Here is a 12345-nt window from a genome sequence, read left to right on the forward strand (position 1 = left end):
AGCACTTTTTCATGCGGCTGTTGACAAAAATAGGATTGCCAACATGATCACCAACCTCCAATGACGGATATGGCACAAGAAGATGACTTTTCTGTGGCTTCCTGGCACATGCTAGGGCCCACGTTTCACCTGCTACCCTCTTGAAATTTTCTAGAGTACACAAGGAACCATATCTCCTGGTTGAGAACTGCTGCTTTTTAAGATACAAGATCGGCCCTGTTTCAAAAATTTGCATGCTTTCAACACGGCTGGAACAGCCTACTTGAAATTCAAACTGAGGCACTTCGTGCTTGATAGAGATGCTTTGCATGTCTCTTTTTTTTCTCCTGCATAGCATTTTTACTGGAAGCCTCCTTGAGAAATGAAAGAAATATCTTAAGTCCTGCATAAATATAAAAGGACCTTCCCTTGTTCAAGGGCCTCCAACTACAATAGCTTCCTGCATTTCCCTTTGCTTCACTCACTCATTCATATAAAGAGTTTGAGGGAGGGTAAGCAAAAAATAAAAAATAAAATAAAAAATCAAAACAAGAACAAAAAACAAGCACAGGTAGTCCTCAACTTACGACCATAATTGAGCCCAAATTTTTTGTTGCTAAGTGAGACTAAGTGAATTTTGCCCCATTTTACGATCTTGCCACATTTGTTAAGTGAATTGCTGTAGTTATTAAGTTAGTAACGCAGTTAAGTGAATCTGGCTTCCTCATTGACTTTGCTTGTCAGGAGGTTGCAAAAGGTGATCACATGACCAAGGACACTGCAACCGTCATAAATGTGAGTCAATTGCCAAGCATGTGTATTTTGATCATGTGACCATCGAGATGCTGCAACAGTTGTAACTGAAAAATGGTCATATCACTTTTTTCAATGCCATTGTAAATTTAAATGGTCACTAAATGAACTGTTGTAAATCAAGGACTACCTGTAGTCAAGAGATCTATTCTGCCAGAGGAGTCTTCCATTTAAAATTATTCTCTGACTCCACGGAAACCTGACATACAAATTTGAATATATTAAAGGAATTCTTTAAGCCAGATACTTTATGCTAGCATTCTCAATCAAGGATGCTGCTTCACTTTTATAGCAGCTAAAACCAACATCCAGCCCTGGTATAACTACACAAATAATTTTACTAAAAGAGGACCCAAGCTGCAATAACAATTATTTAGCAAATATTTAGACTGGCTGTTAAAAAATCTGAGGAACGTTGGCATGGCTTGTTAAAATCTGTAAGGTATTCTGGATTGAACATTTGTGTAAATGGAAGCTTACAGGACCAAATTAAAAATTCAGGTTATTAACAAAAGATATTTTATTGGATTTTAATATTCACACATCAGTTTATACTCTTTAGAAATACTAGAAAAAAAAACTTAGAGTGATCTGTTGAAACATGCAATTACATGGCAACAGGTGTGCTCTTCTAGAAAACATGCAGAGATTATTAACAGGTAAATTGCTCAACTCAGACAACTCAACACAGTAAACAAGTTTCCACTGCAATTTTCAGAGATGCAAGTGGATTAATTTTAATTCATCTAACAAATTTACTTCTTTAATTGAAGCAAATAGTTCTATTTTTTAAAAAAAATCCATAGTCCATTCTGCATAATATGTATCATTAAAATCTGCAGGGAACACAATTGGTAATACATCTTGCAGATTTTTCCATCATATTATCCACTCTTAATTTAGTTATGTAGTGGATTAAGAGAGAGACTATAGTATAGTTATGAAATGTCATTTTTAAGTAGTGCATGAATATTACATTTATGTAGCATGATTTACTCAAAAAACATAACCCAATCTACATATTTAAAACTTATCAATATATTTCTATTTACAGGGTTTTATTTATTTATTTATAATGGGTAATAATCAACTGAACATAGCTCATTTATTATGAATTGTTTAGGTTGCATAACTTAGGAGGCACAGAATCTCAAAGGCCAACACCACTAGAACCAAACAGAATCACGGGGGGGGGGGGGGGGAGAGGGGGGGAGATGGATTTATGGCCATGGCTTCATATGAAACAAAAACATTCAAATTACAAGCAATACACTGAGTCAATCTTCAGAAGCATGATAGAAATAAGTTCTTTACTTTGAAAAAATAATCAATCCCATTCAGCAAACCTAGAAAACTTTATTTACAACTATTCTTTCAGAAGAATTATTAAATCCTGCAAGGCAGCACTTATAACCAGTCATTAGAATTTAAAAGTCCCAATATAACAATATTTACAAATGCATACATTTATATTCAGTCTTCATTAAGAATACGAAGTGAAAACAGATTGCAAAATACAAATATTTGAATGAGAGAAAATGTATATTTATCATTCAGAAAGTACTAAGTACTTTCGATAAAGCTTACATTCTTTTCCAAAATCATGTACTTAAATTAATTTGATAGTGTCTGCATTGAGTATCTTCAATCAACTTTTACCACACTGTATATCTTGGTCACAAACCAAAAGCAAGCGAAAAATCCAATTGTTCCTGCAAATAAACACAAAACTGCATCAATATTCATACCTGGTCATCTTACATTAATAAAATAGGCCACAAAAATCTATAATTTTGCACATTAGTGTGTCTATTTTAATGCTTTCTCTCTTACAGTACATCGTAATTACTTTTTCAGGAATCATATTTAGAGCCACAACATTAAATTGGCACAGTGCCAAAGACAGCTTGCTTGCCATATAGCAGAGGTGTCAAACTTGCGGTGTCACGTGACGTATCGGGACTTTTTCCCCCTTCGCTAAACCAGGCGGAGCACATGATGCAACCGGTCTGCGGGCCGTGAGTTTGACACCCCTGCCATATAAGCTGAGCTCTATCTGCATTTCCTGAAAGAGAAAGTTTTGTGGAGCAAGAATGCAGACCATCTGTCATTAAAGTTAAACCTCTCCTCACATCTGGAGAAGGACGAGGTAAAGATAGCACAGGGATTTTTGCTTTGGAAAAAAATAACCATATAGATAGGAATGTGCATTAATGACTTTTCTTCTTTCTGTGGTGCATTTCCATGTATAGATTAGAAAACTGAATATGTACCCTCAGCTTTCCATACATTCTTCTGCCTGAGCATGAAAACAATCCTTTTTCCACTCTTTTTTAAAAAAATGTTCATTTAACAGAACAAGAGGAAAAAAGAGAAAATAGTAAAAAGAAAAAAAAGCTATCTATAGGCAGGTTTTCATATTATTTATAGCCTGAAATATTAAATTGCATCTCTTATTGTTAGTTAGAAGCATCATACTTTCTTTTGTAAATATTCTTGTAACTTGGCAGCTTTATCCTCGGGTCCTGATTTATCTTTACTAAAGCTACCTTCTTACATTTTAACTTTTGAAGTTGGAAAGTGCAATATATAGTTGTTGTCATAACCACACCCCAAAGTGTCAATCTATCCCTATTTCTTCAGAATTAAGATCTCCTAAATTTACAGGTGCTTGCATCCAATGTGTCCTTGGTTACTGTTTTAAAGTATCAGCACCCACTGAATTTGGGAAGAAGCCATTTGTCATGTATTCAAAAAAAATGAAAGAAAATTTATGTTGCTGTGCAAAATTCTGTAAAATTGGTAAAGCACCACAGAAAAGCTAGCCCAAATACTCAGAAGGGTGGAACGGCCTTGCTTAGAGTCAGCTTGCCTGAAAAAAAACGTAACATACAAAAATAGAACTATTTCATCTCTGGTACAAAAACCAGTGGTGGGATTCAAGTAATTTAACAACCAGTTCTCTGCCCTAATGATTTCTTCCAACAACCAGTTTGCCCAACTGCTCAGAAAGTTAACAACCGGGTCTCCCGAAGTGGTGCAAACTGACTGAATCCCACCACTGACAAAAACCCTAATGAAATAAGATCATCTCTGCAGAGAAAATGAAATTTGGAAAAGAGGCAAAGAGATGGTCCTGGCTTTTAAAAGAATTGTGGATAAATATATGCATGGTTTGGTTCCTGATTTCACAATTTTTGGCTGATTTTAAATCTACTATAATGCATATCACTGACCAGTTCTTGAAACAAAAAGCTATTCTAGAGAGAAACAACATTTGATAGCTGTTCATGGTTGAAAAAATAACCAGCTGCTCAGGTAAACTACTACTGGTTTAAAGTATCAAAGAACTCTTTGAAATACAAGCTGCTAAATAGTTAAAAGATGCCAATATACATTTCTGTGCATTTCAGATCTCCTTCGCAGAATATGTACAAATTCTAAATCCTGTTTCATATAGCAGAGAATAATGAGTAAATTATTAATTTCAGAATAAGATGATTAAGGACAAGCACCATTTCCTTTTGTTCCTGAAAGGCCTCATGTGTCATATACGTTTAACGGCAGTTTGGAGGGTTTGAAAATTCACAATAGTTTTACGCATTATAAATATTTCACCAAAAACTGAATGATATCGCATTGATTTTTTTTTTCATATTAGCTCAGCCACTGATGTTGAACAGATTCATTTACTATGTCAAAGACACAGTTGTGGACCTAGCTGTGAATCGGATTTGTCGCGTAGCTTCCAGCAACTTGCTTGCTGTGTCAGATCAATGACCCAGAATGCCATATGAGAAGCAAATGCCCCAAGCATGTGCTCTACTGCCGTGACAGCAGGGCACCATCAAAACCCTTCTTGAGGCTGACCATTTTAAACAGATGAGTAAGCAGCAATATAATCATTTGGATACAGCAATTAGGAGGTCCTCGGTTTGGCTTTTATATCAACTTGACAGGAACTTAAAATGCCTCTAGGACTGAATATCCTAGGATGTTTCATTTTAGCCTTGTGAAATTTATGATGTGCTTTTTGATATACAACCTTTTTTCCTCATGAACAATTGCAGGTGGGTTGTGGGAGCAAAAATTCCATTATATGAATTGGTATTTAATTCAGTATGGTGAAATAGCAGAAGATTCACTGTTGCCAAGTCTCTTGTGGTACAAAAGCAAAAGGGTGTCCACAGGTGTAATCGAAAGAGGCAAAAAGCAACCCCATAATGTAATCAAAATTTGGCCCATTTTTTATGTGCATCACCCATAGAAAACAGGCAAAGCTTCAATCACACCGCCATATTGCCATCTTGACTTTTTAGTTTACCATACTCTACAGATACCCTTAGCTTGAGCAAAGACTCAACATAAAATCTGAAAAAAAGATTTTTTCCCCCTTCTAAGGGAGTCAAATTAGCTTCTTTTACATTATTATTACATTACATTTGCTGGCAAAATTACATTTTAATAATGCCTTTTGTAAAGCAGTGTGTATCCATTTAAATACAGGACATATTATCAGTTTACTTTCAAGTATTCGTAACTCTAAAAATAAAGTTTGGGAGTATGCTACACTGTAAGAGAAAAGGAATTTACATTTACCAAGTCAAAAGTTAAAGCGATAGCATTAACTTACCTTTCAAGAATTGCCTGCACATAGCAACTAACAGAGCAGATGCAATACAGTACAGAAGCAAGTCAAGGTATGAACACTAAAGCATATTAACTACAATGGAAGATATCCTAACACTACAGGTAGTCCTCAACTTACAACAGTTCATTTAGTGACTGTTCAAAGTTACAATGGCACTAAAAATAGTTATGACTTATTCACAGTTACAACCATTTGAGGATCTCCATGGTCATGTGATCAAAATTCGGCCACTTGGCAACTCACTCGTTTATGATGGTTGTAGGATCCTGGAGTCATGTGATTCCCTTTTGCGACCTTCTTTTAAGGAAAGTCATTGGGGAAGCCAGATTCACTTAACTGTATTAGTAACTTAACAACTGCAGTGATTTACTTAACTGTTGCAAGAAAGGTCGTAAAATGGGGGAGGGGGGAGGAAATCACTTAACAAATGTTTTGTTTAGCAACAGAAATGTTGGGCTCAACTGGGGTCGTAATTCGAGGACTACCTGTATTGCAGGAGATTTGAGGAACCATTCCCACACAGAAATTATCAAGCTATTGTGTTTTTAGGGGTTCTTCTTTAATGGAACAAAAATTATTTAAAATATTTCATAACTTTAGACATGACAGCTATTACATGTATTGTGTGATACAGCCCAGACTGTAAAACAAGAACAAAAATGAAAAGTGGCTATTTGACAGCCAAATTAAAAATCTTGAGAATCTAAACTTAAAAACATAAATACTAATTTATCCCTGGCCTGATTTCAGAAGATGTGATCCCCAGCACAAGTATGCAGAATTTCTAGATTACACATAGGGCTTTAAATGAAATAAAAATGTTTGATACACAGTGTCTGGCTTCATCACATCCTTCGTTTCAAATTAGTTACCAGTTTAGTGTTTCTGCAGGCATTTTGTATATCAAGCAACATTACCTGTAAAAAGGAAGAAGATCAGGACCATTATCATGGTGTAGCCAAAGTACAAAATGGTGCTTGCTGTACCCGTAATCTGAAGCTTAGAAAAGAAGTAATGCACTGCATATATTAGAAAATAAACAGCAGTAAAACCACTCGTAAGAAAGGAGCGCCACTGCCAGTGGTAGTCCTACAATAAAGAGGGAAACAGGTTAGAAATGCTTCTAAAAATACAGAGCTCTCGGGTGCAGTTAAATCTATTTTATATATCACATTCCATTTCATGTTATGCTGAATACGCCTCTGTTTAGAACTTTTTAAGAGGACACCACCATCTGCAATTATCGTGTTAAGACACGTTCTCCGTTATAGCTAAATGTAGCATTAAAGGGGTGAACATTTTAGAATACTTCTATAACAGTGAAGGAATGTTGATCAGAGATGAAAGCAAGAATGAGTGATTATTCATGACATAGAGTTAGAAGCTTTTCCTGCCTGTGAAAATGTAATCCATGATTGAGAATATATCCTCTTCTATATAATACTTTGCTAATCTGTATTTGGGGTTCTTGGTTTAATTGGCAAAACAAAACAAAATATATCTTGGATGTTATTTATTAAACAGTTTCAACTATGACAGACAATTTCTGATTCTCTGTTCTTCTGTTCTAGTAAGATCATAAAAGGTATGGTTCATACACAAATCTAAATCTGGTTTACAAATCTAATGTGGTTTGTTTCTGGTTTGATATGTGAATCTAGGAGTGTTTTAGTGTTATGTGCAAACCAGATTGTATTAATCTCACCAAGCCGTAATAAAATCTGGTTTAGGATGTTTGAACAAAGCCAAACTAAAACGATTCTTTTATATCCGTGGAATACAGTATTCAAGTTCAGTGATTAAGCATTCATTCTGCAGATATTTTTTCCAGCTGCTAAGAACAAACTTCTTGGTACTTGGGAAATATTTTTCCCTTCCCCCCATCTCTAAACTGATTTTGTAGCTTTTAAAATTCTTAAATCTTAAATTTGAATTTGTATTCCAACGTTTAATCCTATTTATTGGATATTCTGCTTTAATTTGTCTTTTAACTTTTGTATTTTCTGTTTCTTATTGGTGAGAGCTGCCCTAAGTCCTTTGGGAGAAGGGTGGCATACAAATCCAATCAATCAATCAATCAATCAATCAATCAATCAATCCTTGTTAATTTTTTCTAACCCCACAACACTGTCCCTATGGTAAGTCTTTAAATTCTCCTTCTGGGAGACAATCAGTAGAAAATGCGTCCTCTTTTCTTATCTTATTTTAATTAAACACAGCAAAACATAGATTACCTTGTGACAACCTATTTGGGAAACTTACCTCTGCACATAAATGGAAATAGCAAAGTAGAATAGTAGCTTCAGAACATGTAATAACCAAAATAATGAACACCAGAAACAAGAAGCCAAACATGTAATACATCTGATGAGACCTGGAAAACAGAAGTTTAAATTAAATAGGATCCATACTGTGACAGGCAAGCTCTTGGCCTTTGACATCTGAACTTCCTGATGAATGTGACTTTGCTTTTGGCCTCTCCTGATGAGATAACAGGCGTTTCATCCAGGTGATCTGGTTGTTGTTTAATCTGTTATAGCTTTGACTTTGCTTTGTATTCAGTTCCTTAGCTGACTTGCCTTTGTTGTTGTTGTTTTTTGTACAATATTATCACATTTGATTCTACAGAATGCTGTCATTCTTGTTTCTGGTGTCTTGTGTTTGCTTTCTCTGTTCTTTTTGAGCTATGCTGATTTAAGTGGTTGGTTGAAGTATAGTTTTTCCTTTATCTCTTGTGGCTAGCAACCCACAAGCCTAACCATTAAGGTATACAAGCCTCACAAAGAGTAGCCACATGCTCTTTCTGCTTGGGAGCTTTGCCATTTTTCCCAGTTTCCATCTGTAAAGCTTGGACTTTCAATCATGCTTTGCTTTATTAGATTTACATGCTACATGATATTTTATCCAACTAACAGTAACTTTTTGTTTTATTCCGTATTTCTTTTGATTTTCATTTATCTTTCTTACATTTTACCTCTTTGGGGTATACCTATGCCCCTATGTTTTCTCTTTCTTGTGGATGTGATACATTCCAGTATCTACTTTGGGTGAACAAGTTCTGTTTGTCAAACTGGTTCACTTATTTCCCTGTATGTTCAAAGTTATAATCACATCCATTATTATTTCAAACTGATTAGAATATCGTTACATCATGATAGGAGCCTGGTGGCGCAGCAGACTAAACTACTGTTAAAAGTAGCATTTAGCTGCCAGCTGCCTGCAATTACTGCGAGTTCAATTCTCACCAGGCTCAAGGTTGACTCAGCCTTCCATCCAAGGAAGGTAAAATGAGGGCCCGGTTTGTGGGGGCAATAAGCTGACTTTGTATAAAATAGAACACCGCTTAGGGGGGGCCCAAAAAAGCCCTACTAAGCAGGTATATACAAAAGTATGAAGGCTATTGCTTAATGCATTGTAAGCCGCCCTGAGTCTCCGGAGAAGGGCGGCATATAAATCAAACTAATAATAAATGATATTATGCAACAAGGGGTGGGGACTGATATTAGTTATAGCCTTGTAAATATATAAATTTATTATATATATTATGGACACCTGCTGTTGGGTGAAAAGCATTTCAACAGGTTGTTTCTGATTATATAAGCACTTTTTGAAACTTACTTGCAATTTACTGGTCTAGGGATTCTGACTGGAAGAATCTTCCCCATGATCATTGTAACTATTTCATGGTTAAACTGGACTAGAAACTGGGGATCATAAGGTCTAATCCTACTCTAGGCACAAAGCCAGCTGGGTGACTTTAGGCCAGACATTCTCTTTCAGCCTTAGGAAGCAGGCAATAGCAAACCATTCCAAAAAAAAAACAAAAACACTTGTCTAAGCAGTTACTGGACAAAGATTCAAAGACACCAATTTATTTCTTTTTCTGTTTAGAAGAAGGCAGAACATCATCCTGCAGAGACCTTAAAGCCTTAGAATAAGTTTTTCTAGATTGTTTTAATAAAGTAACATGCATTGTTTTGGGGTATGTGTAGTTAAACGTATCAACATTCAACAAATGTTGATAGCGATAGCAATAGCACTTAGACTTATACACTGCTTCACTGGGTCCTCATTTTACCAACCTCGGAAGGATGGAAGGCTGAGTCAACCTTGAGCCAGTGGGAATCAAATTATTGAACTGCTGGCAGCTGGCAGTCAGCAGAAATAGCCTGCAGTACTGCATTCTAACCACTGCGCCACCACTGCTCTGATAGCACTTGATCCTGTGATGGTGGTTCTGACTAAGACCATAGCTGATGGGCAATTCATAAGAAAATCAGTTTATACTAATTCCTACAATGCCACTCTATTTAAAGTGCTGCAAAAACAAGGAACAAGCCTCATTTATTCGGTTCTAGGAAGATCATCTACCGCTGCTCTAATTATCTGCATCCATTAAAATGGCACTGATTTGTAAATTAAGTAAATGTCTACGAATTTTAAAATGCACAAATATAAAAACACTCAGATAAGTTAGATTTGCATCACATCAGAACATTCAAACCACTGGGAACCAGGTGTATTGTAACATTCAGGGTCTCCAACAGATTCTTTTATATGAATCAGTCCTTCAAGTTATCACTATATAGCAAACATATCTGTATGAGTAACATGTTCACAACAGTTTTCTTTGCCCACCAGACCCAACAGAAAATTGCAAGAGAGAGGTGCAAACCTAAAACAAACAAAAAAAATAGTTATGCACTACAATGTATTCAAAACTCACCATATGCTATTAAGAATGAAAAAAAGCTGAATGAAGATGCATCCAAAGGGCAGAATGCCTCCCATAACAATCCCAGGAAGTGGTTTTGTATAAAATGATTGTTCTGGAATCTGGCGAGGAATCTGATTCGTACGGACTGGATGTTCTATGGCCTTTAGAGGTATTTAAAAAAAAAAAGGGGGGGGGGAGGAATTGGTTTTCAATAATTTCAGCTGTATTTCACACAATCTAAAGTAATGTTTCTCAGCCTCAACAGTTTGAAGATATGTGGAGTTCAACTGCCAGAAATCTCCAACTAGTATGCTGGCTGGGGAATTCTGGAAGTTGAAGTTCATTCATTTTCAAATCACTAAGCTTGAGAAAGATTGATCTTAGAGCAGGGGTGTCAAACTCATGTTATGTTGTGGCCCGCCAGCGGCCTGCGCGGATTGTTGCTGATCCTGACGACGAGGAGGCTGGTGTGGTGCTGCGCCAGCAGCCTGTGCAGCTGGCACTCGAGTCAGACAGTGAGGAGGCTGAAGAAGATATGGTGCCAGAGGCAGGGATTCAGTCAGGGCCTTCAGAACCTTCAGAGGCTCCTTTAAGTGAAGAAGATGAAGAGGAGGAGCCTCTTCTCAATGCACAGGCACGCAGAGCTGCCAAAAGGCAGGAGTGGTTTCTCAGGAGGAGGTCTCCTCGAGAGTAAGGCTTGGGGCTAATTGGCCACTCCCTTAGCCTACTTGAGAAAGAACACAGCTTGCAACAAGCTGCAAGAAACAACTTTAGTTCACTAATCATCGCATTGGGATTTCTCTGCAACTTTGCTCCTGGGCTTTCTGCCAACTCCAGTAAGACTCTGACTATCTTATCTGTGGAATTCTGGCAGGCTGCTAAGAATGCTTAATAACAGCCAGCATTTGCTAAAACTGTATTATTTGAGTAAACTAAGTTTTGTTCAGAGTTTGTGTGTGCTGTGTTCTTTGGGATCCATAGCTGGGGCAGAACACGTTATCACAGCGGCATCACGTGATGTATTGGGACTTTCCCCCCCTTCGCTAAACCAGGTGTGGGCATGCCAGCACACGACACATCGGGCCAGGAGTTTGACAACCCTGATCTAGAGCAACAATCTGTTTAAAGCTAGTTACAATTGTATACATTCAAAATACAATAGAAAGTAAATTGAAACCAGAATTCCAACACAATTTATGTAATAAAATTGATCATGTTCAAAATAGCCTTGTCAAGTGAAATCTAAGTATCTGTCACAGAAATCTGAAATCTGATCATGCTTTATATTTATTTATTTTATTAATTTTTTATGCCACCAATCTCACTGATTCAGTGGCTCTGGGTGACAGATAAATAGAAAACTTAAAAGCAAGACAATGGGTGGTCTGAGCATGGGGATCTTCTCCACCCTGTCAGCCAACCTCAACATAACACACCCGTGTCAGGGTCCAGGCCATGTAGCAGAGCCACGTTTTCAGGCTCTTCTAGAAGGCCAGGAGTGTGGGGGTGGACCTCACCTCCAGTGGGAGAATATTCCAGGGGCCGAGGCAACAGTAGAAAAGGCTCTTTTCCTGGATATTGCCAGCCCAAATTCTTTGGCAGAAAGGATGTAAAGTAGGCCTCTTCCGCTGGAACAATTGGTCTCAGTCCCATTGAGGTGAGATCACTCCTGAAGAAACCCTGCATACACACACACACACACACACACGTGTGTATGTGTGTGTGTGTGTGTGTGTGTGTGTGTGTGTATGTACTGGGGTGTGTGTGTGTGTGTGTGTGTCTATTATATATTAAAGCCTTTCATTTAGAGGCAACATGTTCTTGAGAGATGAGGCTCAGCACTTAATTTGCAAACAAGTCAAAGATACAAAATGTACTCGGGTAAAGCCACTTACATTCTTTGTAAAACCAAAGTAAGCCCCAATGAAAGTCAGTGGTACTGATATGCAAAACCAAAGTGCCAGAACAGCAACCAAAGTGCCAAATGGAATGGCGGCTGAGGACCCTTCTCCCCAAAGAATGAGATTCATGATGAAGAAATCTGCAAACACAATGCTAAAAGAGAGAAGATTTTAAAGCTGATGGGAGTTCTATGTTACTGAAATCATATTACAGTTTGTCTAATGTAATGTTAAGCCACATTCACAGGCAGAACAGATCAGGCAAATAGGTCAAGAAAGTCTAC

At 37.2% G+C, this 12345-nt stretch overlaps 1 protein-coding gene across 1 annotated transcript in view; it reads right to left on the reverse strand.

Annotated features, from left to right (window-relative positions):
• Positions 1 to 1294: 1294 nt before the first annotated feature.
• The window catches only part of TM9SF2 (transmembrane 9 superfamily member 2), a 34822-nt gene continuing 23771 nt past the window's right edge, over positions 1295 to 12345 (reverse strand). The window contains exons 13-17 of the mRNA XM_070943219.1: positions 12056 to 12215; positions 10170 to 10321; positions 7706 to 7817; positions 6361 to 6532; positions 1295 to 2504 (exon numbers count right to left, since the gene is read on the reverse strand). Of these exons, the coding sequence (XP_070799320.1) occupies positions 2437 to 2504; positions 6361 to 6532; positions 7706 to 7817; positions 10170 to 10321; positions 12056 to 12215 (664 nt within the window). The 3' untranslated portion in view covers positions 1295 to 2436. The remainder of the gene's footprint in view (positions 2505 to 6360; positions 6533 to 7705; positions 7818 to 10169; positions 10322 to 12055; positions 12216 to 12345) is intronic.

This window comes from Pituophis catenifer, unplaced genomic scaffold (genome assembly GCF_029215685.1).
Source record: "Pituophis catenifer annectens isolate HBS135680 unplaced genomic scaffold, rPitCat1.0.hap2 SCAF_4, whole genome shotgun sequence".
In the NCBI taxonomy this organism is placed as follows: Eukaryota; Metazoa; Chordata; class Lepidosauria; order Squamata; family Colubridae; genus Pituophis; species Pituophis catenifer.